Source organism: Chelonus insularis, unplaced genomic scaffold (assembly GCF_013357705.1).
Source record: "Chelonus insularis isolate UGA/USDA-ARS -01 unplaced genomic scaffold, ASM1335770v1 contig_117_pilon, whole genome shotgun sequence".
Taxonomy (NCBI): domain Eukaryota; kingdom Metazoa; phylum Arthropoda; class Insecta; order Hymenoptera; family Braconidae; genus Chelonus; species Chelonus insularis.
Window position 1 is genome coordinate 290332 of NW_023276358.1, and position 22206 is coordinate 312537.

Sequence of the window (22206 nt, forward strand, 5' to 3'; positions counted from 1 at the left end):
TCTGATTCTTGAGTTAGACTTTTATAGTCATGTATTTTTTTTATTATCTTATAATAAATTTTATATGTTCTTTTCTCATTGAACAACTAGTGAAAATAAAATCAAATGTCCAACAGTTATTGAACCTTCAATCAAAGGTATTTTCAATATGAGAGACCGTACAAAAACGTAAAAGTATCGATTGTACAGAGTGGTCACTTGTATGCCTCTTTGCGATCTCGGGTTACCAGTCAACGAATCCAGACGTTATACTAGGTAGTTAAAGTGTAAGAGTTATAAGTGAAGAGACAACTAACACATCAGTACGGAATATAACATAAAACCGCAGTCAGTGAAAGTTTTTTCTCACAACAGCGGAATTTATTTTAACAAATCAATGAAATTGTTACGAATATTTTCTATTGTAATTTTATTTAAAACAAATTATTATTGTCTGTAAAATCAAAGTAAGTAATAGTAATAGCGAAATCCATCATGTATCTAATGTGATTCTTAATTTATTATGATATGTTCGACCAGCCCATTGATTTATTTTTTCGATCTGTAATCATAATGCTGATATCTAAACATTGATAATTAATTTTTAGTTGTTATAATGTTCCTTTTAAGATAGTGTGCAGATAACTATTGTGATTAGATAAATATGACAAAAATTTTCTATTTCTATTCACCATAAAACCTAAAGGAATAGTATTAGAATAGATATATAGACCATTTTTTTCAATTAAAATTTAATTAAATATTGAACAAAAAATCAAATTTGTTATTTTTTTTTTAATATTGAAGTTTTAAGTTGATGATTTCCTCACGTATATCTTTTTTAAGAAATAAAAATAAATAATATAATTGAAATTACTTTGCATGCGTTGTTAATAATTAAATATTATCAGCTCATTGTCTTGTATATTTTTCTTTTCTTTAGTTTTCAAGTAATATTAATATAGGTATAAAAAATATACGGATGTTTTTAATTGTGAAATTAATCAGAAAAATTTATAAAAAGACTTTGGTAAAAGTTTTTGATGTAAATTGTGCTACAATGCCAATAGTATCAGAAAGAATTCCAATTATCTCTGGTAAAGTTTCTTGGAGGACCAGACTAGCTTATTCTCTAGGTCATATTTTCAATGATCTTACTGCAGCAATGTGGTTTTCGTATATTTTAATTTATTTACAAAGAATTGCATTGCTTGCACCAATTACTGCTGGTGCACTTCTACTCCTTGGTAAGTAATTACTTTTACTATTATTTATGTTTTAATGGATACTTTATTTATGAATATCTCATAAAATAAAAGAGTGATATGAACACTGATTAATTATTATAAAAATTTTATTTGAAGGTCAGTTGGTGGATGCACTTATGACGCCAATCTTTGGAATACTAGTTGATAAATATAGCAAGAAAAAAGTATGGCATATAATTGGATCAGTTCTAGTGACTCTATCATTTCCTATTATCTTTGGAAGTTTTATTGATACTTCTAACTCTACGTCAATGGTTGTTGATGTAATAGGTATAACGATTTTTCAAACAGGATGGGCAGCAGTTCAAATTTCTCATTTATCTATGATTCCATTATTAACAGACTTGCCATTAGTGCGAGCAGAATTAACAGCAATACGGTAAATTATCTTTTAGACTTTGTCTTGATGATTTTCACATGAAAACTAAAATTCTCTTCAATTCTATAATAAATTTATTCCTCAATAATTTTATTTCAAATGATCAATAATGATTTCTGATAGATATTCGGCCCAAGTAGGTGCAGCAATAGCTGTTTTCATCGTCACTTGGATTATTTTACCCACGAATGAAAGCTCTGTTGCTCGATTGAATGCAGAAGACGATTACAAATTTCGAGTAAGTGATGAGATAGTAAAAAATAAAAAAATAATTTATTATTCGTTGCATTAATTTATTTAGAATATCGTGCTGATTATAACGACATGCGGAGTAGCAACAACAATTGCATTTCATGCTTTTTTGAAATCACATTTGTTGGAAAGTAGATCAATATCATCAAAAATTGATCGTGATAGTATATCAAATAGTTTAATGATTGAAAATAATAATAATCATAATAATTATCATACTAATTATCATTCAACAACATGGCTCAGTATTACATTTTTATTAAGAGTAGCATTGTTGTACGTAGCAAGTCGATTATTTATTACTTTAGCTACTGTATATTTGCCTCTGTACATTGAAGAAACAGACGTTGGTGGAAAACAGGCCTTGGCAACTGTACCATTAGTTTCATACTTGGCATCACTAATTACTTCATTGTTATTTAAATACATTAATAGATCATGCGGCTCTAAGGTAATTAGTTTTATTATTAATTTTTTTCTTTCAATCATGGAATGAAAAATTTAATTATCTCAAAGTTCCTGCAGTACTGAAAAAAAAAAAATGATTTATGGAAGTAGTTTGAAACATTACTGGATATCACCTTTAAATAACTAATGTAATTTCAACAGATCTGTTATTTACTGGGTATTCTCATTGGGATAATAGCAGCGGGAATTATAGAATTTGCTGGAAATTATGAAATTTTGATGTATGTAATAGCTATCTTTATTGGAGCAGCTAGCTCTATAACGATGGTAACTGCATTGAGTATTACTGCTGATTTTATTGGATCAAGAACTGAAACAAGCGCACTTGTATATTCAATTGTTACATTTTTAGATAAAGTAGTAACTGGTTTAATTGTTATATTTATTGAAAAATGGTAAGAAGATATTGAATGAAATTTGTTTAGAAATTTTTATTAAACTTAATAAAGAAACAAATAATATAGTGATAGATTTTATGGAAAATTCAATGAAGTCATTAAATAACGTGCTAATGAATAATTAAATATTACAGGAGGTGTATTGACGAGAAGCTTTGTCCCAACTATAATAGAGACACTTTAGCTGTAGTTTGTGCTGCGTCTATGATTCTGGGTTTAATAGCTTTAATGTCAATTTCACGATGTTTAACATAATTAGTGAACAATGGACTGAATCCATTTATTCATTGATTCATTTTTGTATTAAAAGAATTTGCATTCTTCAACTCAATAATCATTTACATTTACATAACGACTGAAAAACTCATCGACTGTTTAATCAAGCAATATAAAAAAGTACTTTTTTTATTGAAAAATAAAAGACAAATATTTATATTTAATTGTTAAAAAAACATAAATAATCAAAACGAAAATGAAGAAAACATTATTATGTTAAGTTAATTAAAGAAATTAATTTTTTATACTTTTAGTATTTGTTAAATATTTTAATGATTCAAATTATAATAATAAACCTGGTACAAATATAGTATGAGGGCCGCTTTTCAATTTGTACTTAATAATATGAGTAATTTATATGACAATTTGCTATAGTTCTTTTAATCTTCATCCAAAAGCATTTCGTCTCATTAATTATTTAATACTTTTACATCTTATTTTTTTTCTTTTCATATTTTTGTTTTATTTTACGCTACACGTTTACCATTAATATAATTATAATAATTAATATTATGAAGTTGACAATCATTTAATACTATGTACTGATAGTTAAATAAATTTTTTATAATTATAAATTTAAATTTATATTTATCTAAAAATAATCGTAATATCACACTTAAATCGATAAAAAAAATTATCATAAAAACACAATGCTATCATAAAAAACTTTGTGCACAGTCTTTTATGAAGACTATTGGTTAAAAATTTTTTTTTGTTAAATTATTAGACAATACAAATGAATAATAATTATAACTAATAATTTCAATATAATTTTTTAAACAAGATTTTTGATGAAATTTTTTTCCGATAACTACAATAAATCAAATAATCATAATTTATATACTAAGTATTTTTCTATATATACATATGAAGTTACGTTTGAAAATAAAAAAATAGATATTAAATTTTTTGATAATTATTAAATAGAAATTCTACAATCTAAAATTGCCGGAAAATGTCTACTGATAATTAGATAATAGTATAATAATATTTCAAAGCCCCGTAATTTGGCACAAAAAGTCACTGTATTTTATATACCTTTGGTTTCAGCTTAGTAATAGATTAAGAATGTTTACTAAAATCACAAATATCTTCTACGCATATTACATTAAGCTACTTGTACATTTCTATCAAAAAAACTTTGTTTCTTGGTTATTAATCGTCCAAGTAACAAATAAAAAAATGTTTCTAAGAATAAATTAATAAAAAGAAAATATATATTTACAGTCGTCCTTCATTCAATAAAATATCTTGTAAATTTTCCAAGATATTATATTGAATATTCATAATTTTATTTATTATTGTGACTAGAATATGAGTAACTGTCATCAAAACTTATATCACGTGATAAAAAATTTTTTTTGATGATTTAGTTATTTTGTTTTTTCATTGACATTATTAGGCAATTTTTTTCCAAAGTTAAATTTTTATCATATTTATCTCAAATATAATTGAAAAATATATGGTATATATTATTATATAAAGTGAATATTATCTCAATCGGTTTAATTATAATTATAAATGATCTACAATCAATAATACTTTAATAAAGTAATTAAGTCAGTTGTTTTAAAATAGTTTTTAAAAAAATAATGATTTTTGTAATCATAAATCATTCTATAAATAAAAATTGGTTTGTTTTAAAACTTGACAATAATTATTTGTCAATGTCTTCTTCATTATATAGAATACTTCTGTTTTTTAGAGAAACTCGAAGTAGTATAATCTAATAAAAGCTATTATTAATATTAATATAATAAAACAAATATAATAATCTAGAAAGCTAACTTAATTACTTTACTTAAAAATCATTCTAAGATAAAATTTGTGCTTTAAAATTTTTGAATATCAAATTTAAAAAGTAAATAAAATAACTATTAAAAACTATTTTTATAATATTGACACATGGGTTTTCAATCAACAGATATAAAAAAAACTATTTTAAGTTTGATTTTGAAGTCTTTTTTTTTCTAATGAATCAATGTGCCAATAATAAATAAACGTGAAGTAAAAAAAGAAAAAATATTAAAATTTAATAATAACCTGAATAATGATGATAACCAGGCCTTGGTGGATGATAAGGTGTAGGACTGACAGGATAAGCTGAATTATAGCTAGTTAATGGAGGTGGTGGTGAAGAAACCATTCGATTTTCAACGATGTCTGGAACAATATGTGGAGTAGTTGAAGCTGGAGGTCTAGGACTAGTAATCATCCTCGTACTAGTACCATGAAGATGGTGAGATCTTGAAAGGCTTAAATCAACACTATGTCTTCCACCAGGGGTAAGATCTAAACTAACGACTCTTAATACATCACTATGAGAATATGGAGGCGGAGATGAAATAGTATAAGCACTAGTTCTACTGAGATCAACACTTTGACTTTCAGAAATTTCATACAAATGATGATGATGGTACCTGCCACTTTGTATTTGAGATCCAAAACTGTGGAATCCTCTTGCAGACATATCTAATCCTTGCAATTCTCCATTATTAAATGAAAGAGGTTCGAAATTTCCTCTTTCTCGATTTCCAAATTCCAAATCAAGTGGATCATATTTGTATGATGTAGATAAATCAAGCTGTAATGCTTTTTCTTTAACAGAAATACTAAGATTTTGTGCGACAGAATCTCCTTCATCACTTGATAAATTTTCTGTTGGAACTTGATGATGATGGTGATGATGAACTTCAAGATATCTAGAATTATTATTTGTAGAAAGTGAATTCAAATCTTGTATCATATGTATACAATTATTTGAAGATGGTGAACTACGTGGAGGTTCTTCGTGATGAAGATATTGTTCAATGTTGTGGGTCCTATTAGTATTTACATATTCTATTGACCGATGAAGATGATAATCTGAATGAATGTGAGTTGGAGATGAATTTCTGTTGTCTGGAGTAGGTACTGGAGACATTAAATCTTCTTGCTGTTGAATGTAAGACTCCAAATGAGGATCTGGAGATCTGGAAGGGAGTGGAGATTGTAACTGATTTGAAATGGTATATAAATTACCATCTCTGTCGGAATCATCAAGTATTGGGCTGGAAACTGCTCCAATATCTCTTTCTGCAGCATCTAATGCTGCTTCTACAAGTAAACTAGCATTTGTGCTTTCTGTCCTTCGATAAACACTTAAGGAGAGCTTGCCATCATCTATTAATGATGATGTAGGTAATGGAGGAGATCGTTGTTCATCTTTTTTTATAGTATCTTCGAAATCATAAACATCTGTTGATGTTACGGGCGGTAGATTGGATGTTACAGAAGAATGCATAGAATGATCAGAAATTTTCGTGGTTACTGGAGGATTAAATTCTCCCATCCATTTTTTACTTCCTTTAGATTGCAATTTTGAAGGCCCACAAGTATCATGTTCTTGACGAGCATTATTAATAGATAAAGAATCCATCGATACATTTACATTAACATGAGTAGCAATTTCTTGAGATAGTGGTGATTGATTACTTGCAACCTCATGATCTAAAGGATGTTTAACTACGGTTGGCTCTGCTTCTAATTCTTTTGATAGGTTATTATAGTTAGAAGGGGATGATAAATTGTTCTTTAAACTACTTTGAGAAAGTTCTTCTCTTGATAACTCTTGTAATTTTTCCTGAAAAATTTAATTAATTACTTTGACTATTATTCATATCATTAATAAAATAAAATACGCTATTTTCATTCTTTCTAATATACCTCGGAACTTTGTCGGTTTAATCGTGGTGTTTTACCCCTTCCAGTATCTTCAATAAGTCCTCCACTGTATGCATCAAATGTATATGCAACTGATCGCTCAATTTTCGGCATCATTTCTTCAGTCAAACCATGAACTTTTTTATAATGGAACTGAAGACATTGTTTTGTTGTAAATGCAGCTTTACAATTCTCTTCTTTACACCTTTAATAAAATTTGATTAAATAAATTTGTTAACGAATGTAACCATACATTTATTATATTGAAATAAATTGAATATTTTCTTACTTGAAAGGTTTTACTCCACTATGGGTTAACATATGAATTTTTAAGTTACTTTTATTTTGAAACATTTTACCACATCGATCACAAGTTGCTGCACCTACAACATCTTTATGATGTACTTCTTTCATGTGACGTTGAAGTGCAGCACGTGATCCCAATAATTTTAAACATAATTTGCATTGAAATTCTCGGAGAACTTCTGACATATCTGAAAAATAAATTGATTAACAAATTATGAATATATACAAATTAAATTAAAGTAAAATAAGTACTTACCGCTATGCATACGTTTAATATGAACCTTCAATTTTTGAGGCTGACAAAATTTACGACCACAAAAATCACAAAGTGGTCTAGATCGTTGTGGATTTTGAGCACAGCCGTAAGTTCTGTGCATTTCTAAATAATTTAATCGTAAGAAAAATTTACGACAGTATTGACACTGATAAGCTCCTCGACCTGCATGTAATTCAGCAGCATGTTTCATAATATTATCTTTGCCCAATACTGCAGCACCACAAACTTTACAATGATACTTTCTAATAGTAAGGCTATAATTTGTGTCATGGAAGATACAGCAATGAAGACGATAATAAATGGAATGGGCGAATGTCAAATTGCATCCACCACAGTTTGTTTTATCTGATTTATTTTTTCTCATCCAAGCTGAAGATTGAGAATCAGCCCAATAAGTTAATTCACTGCCAGGTGGAATAATTTGCGTTGTAATAAAATATAATTGGGAGTTTTGGATAACCACAGCAACACTCCTTTCTTCTCTCGTTTCTGCAGGTCTCATGTACCGTATCCAATTACTTTTGAGTGGATTTGTAGTACTGATATAACAGGTTTTTCCATCAATATCTAACTCCCATATATGTCTCATTGGAAAATCATCAGGAATGTCCATTTCTTTCACAAATTTTCCAATAAGAGGACCAAATTTCACGTAAGATGATATAGAAGTTTTGGCAAATACTCCTAAACCATGCTCTGAGTTGGTCATTTTTAATTCTAAACACTCAGGTAATGATTCTCTAGCATATAAAGGTCTTTCTTTATCAACTTGTAGTCTTTTTTCTTCTGTCTGAGCTTTATTTTTCTGTTCAGAAGCCTCTTCGTCTGATTCGAAGCCATCATCAACTGCTTTTCTATATCCTTCAGACATTGGATCCTCAGAAGTAACAGCTTGCATAACTTCAACATTATCGTTATATTTATTTAACCACTGTTCATAAGAAAGATTATCAGTAATTTCAATAGATGCCGAAATTAATGGACAAGCTCCTTGGATATGACGATTATTACAATCTTGACATAATTTTATTTTTATGGCTAATCTTTGAGGTTCAGAATTATTTCCTTCATTTTCAAAATCAGCTTGAGATGAATTCAAAGGACCAGAAGATGATTCTAAAGACTCTTGTATTTCTGAAGGTATCATTCCATTTTGTGGAGCTTTCCTCACATCATGATTCTTTTTATTTTTATATTCTGTGGTGTGTTTGTGCTTTTTCTTTCGATGCTTATGTACTGATGACTCTTCGTCAAGTTCTTTTGATACTTCAACATTCGCTTTCAAACAAGAATCACTTCTGAGATGTTTTCTTCTTTTCCTTCCTTTCTTTCCCTCTACGTCATCATCTTTTTCACTTTCGCAAGTCCTTGTTTCATCCAAATTCGTTACTTTTTCCTGAATGTTAGAGTTATTTTGTTCTCTATCTTCTCCTTCTTGAGAATTAGAATTTTCAAATATTTTTGAATAGCTCTGAATATTTTTTTCTGTTTCATGTAGAGATTTGCTCACATGTTTGACTACTGAACATTGAGATGATAAATTTTTTGTAAATTCTGGAGTTTCGTGAACACTTGTATGATCATCGATTAAATCATTATCATTTTGTAAATTTTCACTGATGTTTTCTTTACTATCTAAATTACTTACTAATACTAAATCTAATTTCTCAGTCTTTTGAATAACAGATTCATCTCTTAATCCACGAGGATTTGATTTTTTTAAAAATTTTGACAAATCTTTTGGAGAATTAGCATCCAAAATATCTACTGATGAAGAGCTATCATCAAGATTCTTGTTGTTAGTTTTTTCAACTGAAGAATTAATAGTTACACTATTACTGGTCTCAATAACTCCAATATTTGCTGTAACTTTTTTAACATGTTTTTTCTTTTTACGTTTATCTTTGTGTTTTGTTTTATTCTTATGATGTTTTGTTTTAGATTTATGCTTTTCAGATCCATCATTTATCAAATTTTCTTCTAAATAATTGGATTTTTCTATATCTATTTCATTACTTACTGACATCTCATTATTAGAATTTGTGGGGATTTGATTACTTCGACTTTTGGGTGAATTTAAATGACATTTTTCAATATCACGTGATTCATTCTTTTCATTTTTGCCTTCTTCTTGTTTATTTCCAACGTAAAGTTTTTCATTTTTCCTACAAAAATAATTCAATCATGAAAATATCAACAACACTAAAAACCATAAACAAACATGATGTGTATTTGTCAAGGTAACATCAAACGAAAAACATTATAAAATAATGAATTATTTTGTATTGTCAATGAATTATCTAACATTTTAAAAACTCTTGACAAATGAACATTAGACTGAAATAAATCATATTGGTAAGAATACCTGACAGCATCGGCAAGGTCAAGAAGATGAACAACGAGATCATCATCAGAAACGAATCCCATTTGCTTTTTGAGTAAAAACCATCGCTTAGCATTTTTAACACCAATTTGAACACTTTGTAAATGATCAACAATTGTTTTAGAATTCACATCAGTATCATTGTTCAGTGTTTTATTTATTCCTAATGTCTTAACGTATTTCGAATTTTTTTTCGGCATAACTACATGGTAAACCGCTGATTTATGAGCGGTCAAAAATTGGAGGTAATAATGAATACGTACGGATATTATATTATCCTTTTAAAAGTTAAAAGTTGTAATCACTTTTTCATTCCATTAAAAATCATTGTTCTTCCGAGTGATATCAATAATACTTAGGTGTTTTTTGGCTTAATACCAAAGTAATAAAATAGATTGGAAGCTACAGATTCTTTTTGTTGCTTTTATGTGCTGATCACAGAAAAAAGGCTCTCTAAGTAAAAACGTAAATTAAAAAATCGAATTTTTTGAAAATTTTTAATTTATCAGCGCCTCTTATCTATTAATTCGACATGCACTATTAAATTACATAGATCAACAGAAGATGACTTATCACCACATTCCATTATGATGGCTTCGAAGATTCGGGCGCCAAATTTAAAGATTTCAAGTACAGCCCTGAAGCAGACGAAAAAAACCCTGGGAGTCAGGCAAAAAGATGGATCACTCAAGCATCTATTCTAGACAGCTACACCTGTCGAAGTAAAATATATAATATTTAATAAATGAACGGAATAAGTACAGAAAGGACTATTGACAAGTGCTGATAATGAATGTAAATAAAAGATTGTTAGAATTTCTATAGGTAAATTAAGTCTAAATAGGGAATGAAAATAAAAAAAATTTATGAAGATAAAAAACAGTAGCCTTAGAAGGAACTGCCCTTCTTTGAAAATTCATTAACTTAATACTATAGTAACAATAATAATAAGTTACAGTAATAACATAATGATTACAAATGTGCAAGTACATTGAGAGATGAAAATAAACGTGGTGATAGAGAGTGAAATAATTTATAACATTGATTAGTAATTAATGATGATAATTCTATTAAAAACAATAATTAGATTATTCGTCTCATATACTTATTATTACTATTATTATTGTTATTATTATTTTTCTTTAGAAGAGAAAAAATATATACTTTAATCGCGTTTCACCGTTTCACTTCACGTTAACTTAAGAATTTTTGTTATTTTCTGTTCACGTATGAACGATCAACTTGAAAATGATGCCAATCTGGTGAAAAATGTTCGTTTCTCTAATTTAGGGAATATTCATATTAAACGGAGAGACGAACCTTCTATACCGGATTAATTGAAGAAAAACAAAACGCAATATGATTTATTATTGTTTTCCAATATTTTTATACTCTATATTAATCCTATTTTATATTTTTTAACATTAATATATAGCTGGACAAAAACGTCAATAAATATTTATTATAAATTTATAAATAAATAAAAATTTTATTTAGTAAATATTTTCAATTTAAAACTGACTTCTTTTACTAATCACAGGGAATTAGTATTTTCATTTTTAACTTGAAAAAAGAGTTATGGTATTCTTTCTCTTTCTGATTAAAATTCACGTACTCTTATCATTATTTTCTCTTTATACTCAAAACATTATAATATTATTACACATACGCTTTTATAGCTGCATGTCTTCCATTAAAAATATTTGTATTTTTATTATTATTGAAATAGGCACCAGAAGTTGTAAATGCAAGTATAATTTAAATTTAAATTTTATTCAATAAAAAAAAGATTAGATGATATTTCATCATTAAAAATTATAGAAATTTACCTTAACAACTATAAATTAAAGTCATTCCTACTTTATCGACGGAAAAACTTACCGATGGCAATCTTGAAGATGGGCACAAAAATGGTAAGTACAAATGTACAAATGTGTGGGTACAAAAATTCCGGTCCAGTTGTCGCTTTGGCACACATGGTCGCCTGCCATTTGTTCTTGTTTCCTGTTGCATGAGAGCTTCTTCAGTTATCGTTGGCATTCATGAGCATAGTTGAAATATTTTCGAAAAGTTGTATTGTAAAGAAACTTTTTTCACATTAGTTAAAAAGTAAGAATCACACAGTGTATATTAGTAGTTAATATTCATTATTCACCATGGATGATGAAGCTGAAACATACAAACTATGGAGAATACGCAAAACAGTCATGCAACTTTGTCACGATAGAGGTTATCTTGTAACACAAGACGAGTTGGATCAGACTTTAGAACAATTTAAAGACCAATTTGGCGATAAACCCAGTGAAAAACGTCCAGCTAGAGGTGATTTGATTGTTTTAGTAGCTCATAATGATGATCCGACTGATCAATTGTTTGTATTTTTCCCTGATGAACCAAAAATCGGTATCAAAACAATCAAAACGTATTGTCAGCGTATGCAGGAAGAAAAAATTCACAGGTAATTGATTACTTAACATTGTTGGATCTACTATTAAAATTCATAAATTTCCAATTTAAATTCATTATTTAATTAAATATTTATTTAGTCATTTAAATCCTCAATAGATATTATTTTTAATTGTCACTGATTACTTTTTAGTTTTCATTTATGTATTTGGTTTTATTGATATCATTTTAGACTAGTAATTATTATTCTATAATTAATTAAGAATTATTTTTACATCATGATTTTTTTAATATTTCATAAAAATTAATTTATTGGATGCTATTTTCAGGGCTATTATTGTTGTTCAACAAGGAATGACACCTTCAGCCAAACAGTCGCTGGTAGACATGGCCCCAAAATATATTTTGGAACAGTTTTTAGAATCAGAATTATTGATTAATATAACAGAACATGAGTTAGTGCCAGAACATATTGTACTAACTCCTGATGAAAAGGATGAATTACTTACCAGATATAAGTTGAAAGAAAATCAATTAATGAGGATTCAAGCTAGTGACCCGGTAGCACGATACTTTGGATTAAAACGTGGTCAAGTAGTTAAGATTATTCGTCCATCGGAAACTGCAGGTCGATACATTTCTTATAGGCTTGTTTGTTGATATATTAAGTTTGTATACATAATTATATATAAATTATTTACTTTTGTATTAAAATAAATAAGATATCTAAATAAATCTTCAATTATTTAACATATAACGACGTTGTAATAATTTTTTTAATATATTGCTATTTCTAAGGAATAACTTGACACGTTAAGAATTTATGGAAATGATTTCTTTATTTGTTGAAATTTTTTCGTTGACACACTCATAATTGTTCATTTTTTTATACACTTTTTACTTTTATATTCGAGAAAATAAGCTTTCGCATTCGATTATTAATATAATATATTGCAATATATAATAATAATAATAACATATGCAATATATTATTGATATAATATATTGCATACTAACAATTCAATATTATAATTAAGAAATCATAACAGTATAACGATTAATCATATTGTTTTCGTTATACTTTTTTAATAAAAGTAATTGAACAATCTGTATAAAGAAACATAATAAGATCACAAATTTTTTTTTATTGATATATCTTAAATTGAAAAGGAAAAATAATTCTAACTAATATTACATTGATTATATAAATTATTTATTCATAATTTTACAATAACCCTAAACTTATCGCATATGAATTGTTCATCAGTTTCATTATTCAATGTATTTCTTTAAATATCTGTAGTAACAAAATTTTGTTAAATTCTATAGATTAATCAGTAAAAATCATCATATTAAATCATAACTATTCGTGACTAATTTTTAACAAATTTATTTGTAATAATGTTTATTCTTTATCTTTCAGACATTTATACATAATAATCACGTGAAAAAAATAATTATATAATATTTAATTAATAATGACTGATGTTAAATGAAGTGCTATTGTATTTTAATATTTATGACTGCTTTTTAACATACATTTAAAAAACATGCTAATATATTTTCGCATTTCTCTAAAGTATTATTAATTGTTCCAAATTAATAAATTTTAAGAAATACTAGGCCTTTTCTTGGTCTAATACCTATTTTAATTCCCAAATACAAACAAATGCTCTTCTATTCAAAGTACAACACTTACATGTATTAATATAAAATTTTAAAATAAAATCTTTCAACTCGATTCACACTCATGGTGGGCTACAATTAATTGTTCTATATAATCATAATCATAATAAAGATTGAAAAAAAAAACATTTCGAACGCTTTAATGTCTTGTGTGACACAACGATTAAAATTTACTATGGAACATGGGTTGTTCACACATAAAAAAGTACAAAATTACTTCGTATACATATATTACAATAATTAAGAAATTCAACGTTAGGATAATAATAACCACAGAATTGAATATGAACAAAAGTTGGAAGAAAAAATTATTCATATAAGCTAGTTTTAATTATTGATTGAGTAGTTCATTAAATGATCAATAATAATGATCATCTTATTGATGTTGATAGTAATAATGATAATAATGACGATATTGATAAGGATAACGATTATTTAATAATAATGATAATTATAATTATAATAAAAACAATAATTAGATATTATACATATGCATTGCGTTAAAAATGAAATAAAATGGCAACAGAATGGCAATGAAATGTGAATCTTTTAGTATTTTTTGTTGTGAATGATATTTACTGATATACATTCAAGTAGCCCACTCAATGAGAAATTAATATCTTCCAATAATTTCAGATTTACTTGATTTTGTACATGTTAATAGTAATTAACGTGGTCCTTTACGAATATAAAAAATAATCTAAAAAAAAAAAAAATTATTATTAATTATTGTTGTTTTAGATAAATGTACCAATAACATTTCTATCAGTACTATCTTTGTAAAAAAATGATTAAAAAATAAATTAAATATTCTTTAGGTGTAAAAATTTTAATCAAAATAATAATCATATTTTTTTATCAAATAAATCTTAATTTGTTCTCGAAAATATAACAAAAATGATAATTTTTATCAATCTATTTATAAATAATTATGAATAATATCAGCGAAAAAATAAATAAGATTTTAATAAATTACAAAATTATTGGATTCAATCAGAAATTTAAATCTCAAAGTAGTAAAAAAGAATGAAAATGTACCTAAGAATGATAAGGCGTAACATAAGCTGATGGAAACAATCCCCGTCTATTTCCAATTGCTCCATGCCACCAGTTCTTGTCTGTATGATCTGTTACAGTAATAACGTCGCCTCTTCTAAATTCTAATTCACCTGGTTCTTGTGGCGTAAAATCATATAAAGCTTGCACTAAGTACTGCAAATTACATAATATACGAACATTAATTTGATATAACAGAACAAAAACAATTTGATTGGAGATTTTAGTCCTATCTCCAAATAGATACATAATGATAAAATGTTATTATATTGAATATTACCTCTTCAGGAACCATATCACGTAATTTTACGTCTTGTGAACGTGAAACTGACGCTGTACGATGATACTCTACTAATTCATTGAGGCTACTAAACTTGACTACCCAGAGGAAAAACTTTCCTTGTGCATCTCTCAACACTTTGAAATGTTGAACGCCATCCGAGCATCTAAAAACATTTAGATAAAATATATATTCCATCAATACCATGAAAAACAAACAAAAAATGAGGAAAACATATTATAATGAAATATATTGAATGCCTGTTTACTTAGTATTACTCACTTTACTGATAAAGAAAAATCTCCAGGGGAACTTTCACTAATTCTGATCAAAAAGGCACCCTCGTGCTTATTTGATAATAATCTCTCCGCATCTGCTCTCGTTATTCTTCCATAGTACCAACTAAAAGCAGATACAATAAATAGTAATCACAAAATAATAAGAAAATTACAAGATATAAATTGAGTTTTACAGAAACTGTAAATGAAACATACTTTATGGTGCTTTAAATAAAATATTAAAAAATTATTCAAAACATTTAGTTATACATTTAAAAAATTTCCAATGATTTCTCTTTTTAAATCACACAAAAAATCATAATCAAAACGAACTTCTTACTCGTGATTTTTCATTTCAATGTAATTACTGGGAATTAATCCTTCTCTGGAATCTAACTCTGCTCTGTACCAATTCATATCAGCCTCCATATTGAGAATCTATATGAAAAAATAAAAATAAATAAATAAATGATGTTTTGGATCCATTAAATTCTAAAAATAATCATAATTAATAAAAGGAAAATCTTCAAGTAATATCTGAAACCATAAATACATTAACTTAATGTACCAATAAATTACTTGATAAAGCGTATCATTGACGAGAATGAAAATAATCGAACAATAGATAGTTTCAATAAGTGCTAAACAACAATATAAAACACTTCAGAACTTTAACTAAGATGTATAATATGACACTTTGTGACTTGATATTTCATTTATAATTTTATCTTAAAATGAACATATATATATATAAAAACCTTTAAAACTTGATTCCTTCGAAAACTGAGTTCATCTTCAGCTGTAGCAGTGAAATCGTGCTTCGCAATCGCCTCCATTCTGTTTTAGATTTTAAAATAGCTGTATAGTATATCACAGTCTGGTCTCTTTCGAGTCAAGTATAACTAAAACGACCACCGTTTTCTTTCACTGATAACAAAAGTTTAACCACTTAGTTTTGATACTGGTTTTTCATTAATCAGATGGTCTTAGCACGCTTCTAAAATCACAATTTACATACACCTATTATGTTTTCATGTAATTGATACCCTTGGTGATATATCCTTTCAATCTTACCGAAATTTTCTTTCTATCAATTGATTTGCAGCAAAAAAAACTTTGAAAGTATTCTAAATGTTGATTTTACTTCTTTTGTTTCAAATAAATTCTCAATGAATTTACTGAAATGATGTTGAACTGTTTCTTGGCTAGGTTTAAAATCGAAATTTTAATTTTAGAGTAGTGTCCATGCACAATACGTAATATAACGCGAAGCGACTACTTTCTTGTTTCCTTGCCCCCGGAATGCCCCTCAGTCTTCTTCAAGTATACTCCTTAGCGATCTTCCTTGTGTTTCACTTTACACATGTAAATTTCAGCTTTATAGTCGTTGATTTCATGAAATCTGGATATTCAACTGTTGATTAAATACGTTTTTTGGTTGAATAAATTATTTTTAAAACTGTCAAAGGTTTACGAATAATTAGTCATGCATTACTTGAACAATTACAGACACCCATCGCTTGTCTTATCAGACGTTATACTCTCGAGGCTATCCCAGTGGACGGATGCTTCGACCACCACCTAAAATTGTATATTCATGCGCAGACATCTTTGAGCATATACTGACTGACGTCAGATTCTCGATTATTCCGTTTAACACAATACACTAGCGGATCATAAATCTCTTAGACGCGGAAATTTGTCATGTTATTTGTATCAATGTTTGCTTTAATCAATTTATTATTTTATTAATAAAAATTTTTTTGAGGCTATTAAAATTCTCTTATGACAGATTTATAAATATGGATCTACTTTTCACTGGCGTATTATCGCGCATGCGCATAATGTTTTCTTTTATCGCCATTTTATGTATTATTTAGTTCCATACCGATTGCCTATTATTTTTATTATAATCAATTCGAATAATCACATTTATTTAATAATTAACAGTATATCTTTTTACTGTCGTTTTCTTTTTCAGGCAAGAAATAAATTCCAATAACACTATATTCAGCTTAACAATTTATGATATAAGTTGAAATTTCAGAAGAATTCCTGTTATAAGATGAATTATATACTGTATTGTAAGATGCTGATATAAAAAAATTCATATAAGATTCAATGAGAAGACCCTTAGGTTATGATTTTTCATAGCTAAACAATTTTTCTTTGATCTTTCTTTTAATTTATTGATGATTGTAAGTATTTACTTTTCTATATTTGTATTTTTAGTACGAAAACAAACTTTCAGTTTGCCTAACAACAGTTCAAGTACTCTATTATTACTTTCAGTCATATTTATGTTATAAAAAAATTAGTTTTTTTTTTTAATTAAAAAAAGACACAAGTACTTGAAATGTTTGAAATTCCAATTTTAAATATTTCCCTCATTTATTTATATTCATTGACGTTAGATGTAAATAAATAAATTTTGTTATTACGTAAAAAAAATAATTTATTTTTCGAAAAATATTTTCTAAAAAGATAAAAATACTAAAAAAGTGTTTTTTCAAAATTTCAGAAGTAAAGAGCCAACTAATATTGTAGACTAATACTTTTTGTCTCAAAATAGTGAAAGTTTTCGAAGACTATAGTATTGACAAGTGGGGAAAAAATTTATTGTTTATTTTTTCTTTGATTTATTTGCCAACTACATCGAGTGTGCCCTAGAATCTTAATACACTGAACTCTGCTGTATAGGTATGTATACTTGGCAATATACAATTTATATATAGATATTATATAAAGACAAATATATACACGTTCACAATAGCTAAGAATGTGTATGAGACATGTCTGAATGCTTTCAATACGAGATATTATATGAACGCAAAATAGTGGCGTAGTAATACCCGTGCAGTAGCGCGGAAATTAAATTACTTGAGTAATACCGATAGCAGTTTTGCAGTTATAAAAGATGTTTGCATAAACAAGGGTCGATAATCAATCCTGATTGACAACAGAATTTTTTCTAAATCATACACGTGCTTATTATTATGATTTTTTTTTCATTAATATCTATTTGTTTATGATCTGTTAATATAAAAGAAATATTAATAGTAAAAAATATACTTATCAGTCCAATTTTTTATACATAGACCGATTTTTGAATTATTTAATGATTCAATCCATAGTTTATTATCAATATAAATATTTTTTACTATTTGACTCCCCTATGACTCCATGAATAATTGCGTATTCACTTCCTGTTCCCTGTATCCGCTATACTCTACTGTTAGCTGCCTTCTTCCGCCCACACTCAATAAAATCAAAAATTGTGGATAATGTCTTGTTTTCGAAATTTATCATTTTAATTAATAGCATTTTGATTAATTTTTTAAACATTGAAAGCTTGTCAGAGTTGTTGATGATTTAATGCTGACATGGAATCATAGTTGGAAAGTAATATTTTATTTTTTTTTTTAATGTAATAATAATTAGTTCAGTTAATCATAAAGTTATTCTTTATGACAACACTTTCAAAATTTTGAAATTCAATTCTTTGTCATTGTCATGAATTGCGGAAACAATAAAAGAAAAATAAAAACAGAAAATTGCCCTTGATGTTGGCATTACGACACAATCATGATTGCAATTACCATAGAATTTCCGCCGTGGCTATTTTTTGCATTCAATGACTTAACAACATTTAAATAAAAACAAAATATACACGTGCATATTATAATACTGTTGAAAAAAATTGACCTCGTGTAGAAAGAAGAGAAAAGCGGAATATTTAAAGATAAATAATATCCATACTGTTTTTGGAATTATTGCAGAAGTATGTTTCTCAAACAATGTGTACTGAACGTGCAAAAAATTACAATAAATATACTATATACCCAAGGTAAGAGCTTAATTTTAAGCCACTGAATTTATTTGATTATAAATTATATATACATTTGGAGTAATCTACTCCACAAATTAATAAGATAAATAACATTAAGACTTGTTGATATAGTTTGATATAATGTTATTAGATCGGGTACAGTACAGTAATATTGACTTGTTTTTGTTCAACAGATAATCGTTCTAGGATATTTAGATGACTCATGTATCTCTCAGTATTTTTATGAGAGAGAGTGGAGTGTCATGCAACTCTCAGACTTGGAATTTAATAAAAAAATTTCTACAATGAAACTGTACAGTAATATTGTATTAAAGAAAATTAAGCATCGTCACTACTTTTTAAATTATTTGAAAATGAATAAGCTGTGAAGAAGATTTACTATTAATTCATTTAAATTAATGAAGCTACTTTTTTAATGTAAATGAAAAAGATGTTTACAATGTTCAATTATCTTTGTTATATTTCACAACAACTAATCAGAAAATTATAAATTGATATTTTAAAATATAAATAAGATACAATGTTTCTTACCGTGTGATTTTACTGTTTATTGGTAAAAATTCTTAAAACCTCCTGAGATACATACATGGAGGGAATAAGTGTAAAAGAGATAACCTGAGAAAAAGAGAAAAGAGAGAAAAATATGTGCCAGATCTTGACGTCATTTTCTGACGTAGCAAGTGATTGTACAGCTCATCGTATAATGTTATTTGAAAAGCACAACAATTTAATGTAAACAGCGTATTCACTATTTTTGCTTGAATTAAAAAAATTACCATTATTAAATTTATAAATATTTATATAGTTGGTTTGTTTCTTTAGTATTTGGAGCCAACCAAGTTGAATGTTAAAAAAAAAAAGAAATTATCAAGATTTTGTAGCCTTCATCGTTTTTAAAAATTATTTTTAATATTGTTGAATAAAGATTCAATATGATTGCAAAATTGGAGATGATATAATAGAATTTGGTTCAATACAAAGGTAGTCGATTTGATGAGCAGGAGCTGCTGCCATCTGCAATAATCAATGCAGTCGACATAAACGGAAACTATTGAAACCGCATGTATATTTAAACACATGATCAGAAGCATAAAATCACTACAGAGGCCAAAGTCTTCGTCGTCAATAAATTGTTATAACAGGTGTTTTCTGCAATAAATAAGAATTCACACGTGTTCTTGAAGTGGATGCTTTGTAAGTAACGTTTATGCTCAAGAAATATATGAAAATGAACGATTTCTTATAATAAACTTGATATATATCAGAATAGAGCATGCAGCATATAAATAAAAATTTATTTTATTCCAACTTTTTTTTAGAAGTCCAAAAAAAAAATTCTTAATTAAATTAAGAAGTTATTTGTCGATTTTACTACATCATGTGTGTTACTTGGATTTCATAGCAAGTTTTAAATAAATTGAACATCAATACTGATGAAAAATATAAGTTTGAGCGTTTTAAATTCGATTAAATAAATTGAAAGACGTAAAACTCAGCATATGAATATAACCTGTCAAATTCAGATACGAAATGCATTGCATGCATTGATGCTCAATTGAAACAAGAAAAGGCAATTAGCAGATCCAATGAACAATTAATCAAGTACATTCCCGTGTCATTGAACGATACACGGTTAGACACAAAATACATATATACAATAATGTAACGTACGTATCTATACGTACTCTATTCTGTCCAAGCCAGCAAGGATATTAATGACAGTTATTGGTGAATCTGTATCAATATCATCAATTCATTAATCTCATCCTTATGGTAATTTCTTTTTGGAAAATATCCATACACTATTATGATATTCAATAATTTTTATAATAAATGATCATATCATTTAACGAAAATAAATAAAGAGGATAAATTGACAAACGTAAAATGTGATACGTTAATGAGTGGATGAACATCCAATCTATGCAGCAAAATATTGATATGATATAGTAGATTGAAAATTAAATGAGAAAACTGGAAGGGAAAATTGAATTATCAATTGCCAAATGTAATTATTTTATTATTTATAACATACAAAATTCAGCAATAATTAATAACAACATATTGATATCAATGTTATCAAACAATCTTCCAATGATGATAAAATCCATGAAAAATGAATTTGACTTATCACTCTAAAATTAGTGTTAAATTTACATCATCCAAGTCTCATCATACTAAGTTTGGCTAATAAATATGCTATTTACTTATTATAAAGCAATTGAAGTTAATTTTAATTAACCCGAGTTCATGATGATACATAATTCGATTAATGACAAAAAACCGAAAGAAAGGTATCCAAGTGAAAGAAGTAAGAGGCTTGGAAGTAGCAAGCATGTTGAGACGATGGATGCAACTCGGTGGTAAGATTGGAGTCAAGTCAGAATAAGAATAATGTATTTATGTGGCTCGTGTGTAGAGTGTATATAGGTGAATGGCGCCGTACCGTTTATCCTCTCGCAGATCCCGCTATTTCATGGGAATTGAGAGGGGATGAGGAGAGTTGTTGTCGCAGACTCGACCCATATAACTGAGAGCACGCGTGGCTGATGCGACACACAGTCGACAATCGAGAGCAGCACGTGCACTCAGTCCATGGGTGTTGGTTTGCGCGCGAATAGGTCCTACTATATAATAATACTACTCGGAGTTGCCAAGAACATAACAACTGAGAAGTTATCCCTACTCTCTGACTCAATACTCCAACCAGTATCGGCAGACCATGAGGTCATTAATTTAATGTCTTTCACGGCCATTCACCTACAATGTGTATACGCAACTATACAACTACACGAATAATCGTAATTTTCATTCATTCATAAATTCTTATCTGGCTTTTATAAAGTTACCGATAGAAAAATATAGTGGGCAAGTCATTGTTTTGAGTTAAACATAGATATGTATTTGTATTATATGTATATACATTAAAGTTTGTAAGAATGTACGATGTGGATAGATTGAT

At 27.5% G+C, this 22206-nt stretch overlaps 4 protein-coding genes and 1 long non-coding RNA gene across 7 annotated transcripts; 3 read left to right on the top strand and 2 right to left on the bottom strand.

The window, feature by feature from the left end:
* Window positions 1–76: 76 nt before the first annotated feature.
* On the bottom strand, window positions 77–10118 carry LOC118064547 (uncharacterized). Its single transcript, XM_035079236.1, has 6 exons — window positions 9671–10118; window positions 7285–9470; window positions 7012–7216; window positions 6726–6927; window positions 5064–6642; window positions 77–562 (listed from the first exon to the last, which is right to left on the bottom strand). The coding sequence occupies exons 1-6, from the start codon at window positions 9886–9888 to the stop codon at window positions 501–503; spliced, it is 4452 nt and encodes a 1483-aa protein (XP_034935127.1). The 5' UTR covers window positions 9889–10118; the 3' UTR covers window positions 77–500.
* LOC118064558 (major facilitator superfamily domain-containing protein 12-like) lies at window positions 122–3335 on the top strand. Of its 2 annotated transcripts, XM_035079247.1 has the most exons (8): window positions 122–446; window positions 923–1226; window positions 1344–1517; window positions 1590–1626; window positions 1750–1864; window positions 1928–2329; window positions 2488–2741; window positions 2879–3335. In XM_035079247.1, exons 2-8 carry the CDS (start codon window positions 962–964, stop codon window positions 2997–2999), a joined length of 1368 nt encoding a protein of 455 aa, XP_034935138.1. In that variant the 5' UTR covers window positions 122–446; window positions 923–961; the 3' UTR covers window positions 3000–3335. The 2 variants fall into 2 exon arrangements, with proteins under 2 accessions (XP_034935138.1, XP_034935134.1); XM_035079243.1 differs by having other exon boundaries at window positions 126–446; window positions 1344–1626.
* A 1543-nt stretch (window positions 10119–11661) lies between the features above and the next one.
* Window positions 11662–12848, top strand: Rpb5 (DNA-directed RNA polymerases I, II, and III subunit Rpb5). Its single transcript, XM_035079990.1, has 2 exons — window positions 11662–12146; window positions 12424–12848. The coding sequence occupies exons 1-2, from the start codon at window positions 11845–11847 to the stop codon at window positions 12752–12754; spliced, it is 633 nt and encodes a 210-aa protein (XP_034935881.1). The 5' UTR covers window positions 11662–11844; the 3' UTR covers window positions 12755–12848.
* Window positions 12849–13720: 872 nt separating this feature from the next.
* Window positions 13721–17048, bottom strand: drk (growth factor receptor-bound protein 2 drk). 2 transcript variants are annotated; one of them, XM_035079636.1, is made up of 7 exons: window positions 16890–17048; window positions 16153–16808; window positions 15735–15832; window positions 15399–15518; window positions 15117–15282; window positions 14819–14992; window positions 13721–14480 (listed from the first exon to the last, which is right to left on the bottom strand). In XM_035079636.1, exons 2-6 carry the CDS (start codon window positions 16228–16230, stop codon window positions 14819–14821), a joined length of 636 nt encoding a protein of 211 aa, XP_034935527.1. In that variant the 5' UTR covers window positions 16231–16808; window positions 16890–17048; the 3' UTR covers window positions 13721–14480. The 2 variants fall into 2 exon arrangements, with proteins under 2 accessions (XP_034935527.1, XP_034935516.1); XM_035079625.1 differs by having other exon boundaries at window positions 16153–16391; window positions 16469–16952.
* A 1-nt stretch (window position 17049) lies between these two features.
* Window positions 17050–19956, top strand: LOC118064775 (uncharacterized). The gene is made up of 4 exons (XR_004690087.1): window positions 17050–17592; window positions 17916–18094; window positions 19174–19241; window positions 19418–19956. It is a non-coding gene; the product is annotated as an uncharacterized lncRNA (long non-coding RNA).
* The last annotated feature ends 2250 nt before the right edge of the window (window positions 19957–22206 follow it).

Bases quoted from the DNA above. Each gene is read 5' to 3' on its own strand.
- Rpb5 (XM_035079990.1), top strand. From the start codon at position 11,845: ATGGATGATGAAGCTGAAACATACAAACTATGGAGAATACGCAAAACA. The intron at 12,147-12,423 runs GTAATTGATTAC...TGCTATTTTCAG, and splicing joins CAGGAAGAAAAAATTCACAG to GGCTATTATTGTTGTTCAAC.
- LOC118064558 (XM_035079243.1), top strand. From the start codon at position 962: ATGTTTTTAATTGTGAAATTAATCAGAAAAATTTATAAAAAGACTTTG. The intron at 1,865-1,927 runs GTAAGTGATGAG...TAATTTATTTAG, and splicing joins AAGACGATTACAAATTTCGA to AATATCGTGCTGATTATAAC. The intron at 2,330-2,487 runs GTAATTAGTTTT...TAATTTCAACAG, and splicing joins ATAGATCATGCGGCTCTAAG to ATCTGTTATTTACTGGGTAT.
- drk (XM_035079636.1), bottom strand. From the start codon at position 16,230: ATGGAGGCGATTGCGAAGCACGATTTCACTGCTACAGCTGAAGATGAA. The intron at 15,833-16,152 runs GTTTTTATATAT...TTTTTCATATAG, and splicing joins GAAGGAATCAAGTTTTAAAG to ATTCTCAATATGGAGGCTGA. The intron at 15,519-15,734 runs GTAAGAAGTTCG...ATCTGCTTTTAG, and splicing joins ATTGAAATGAAAAATCACGA to TTGGTACTATGGAAGAATAA.
- LOC118064547 (XM_035079236.1), bottom strand. From the start codon at position 9,888: ATGCCGAAAAAAAATTCGAAATACGTTAAGACATTAGGAATAAATAAA. The intron at 9,471-9,670 runs GTATTCTTACCA...TTATTTTTGTAG, and splicing joins GACCTTGCCGATGCTGTCAG to GAAAAATGAAAAACTTTACG. The intron at 6,643-6,725 runs GTATATTAGAAA...TAAATTTTTCAG, and splicing joins TAAACCGACAAAGTTCCGAG to GAAAAATTACAAGAGTTATC.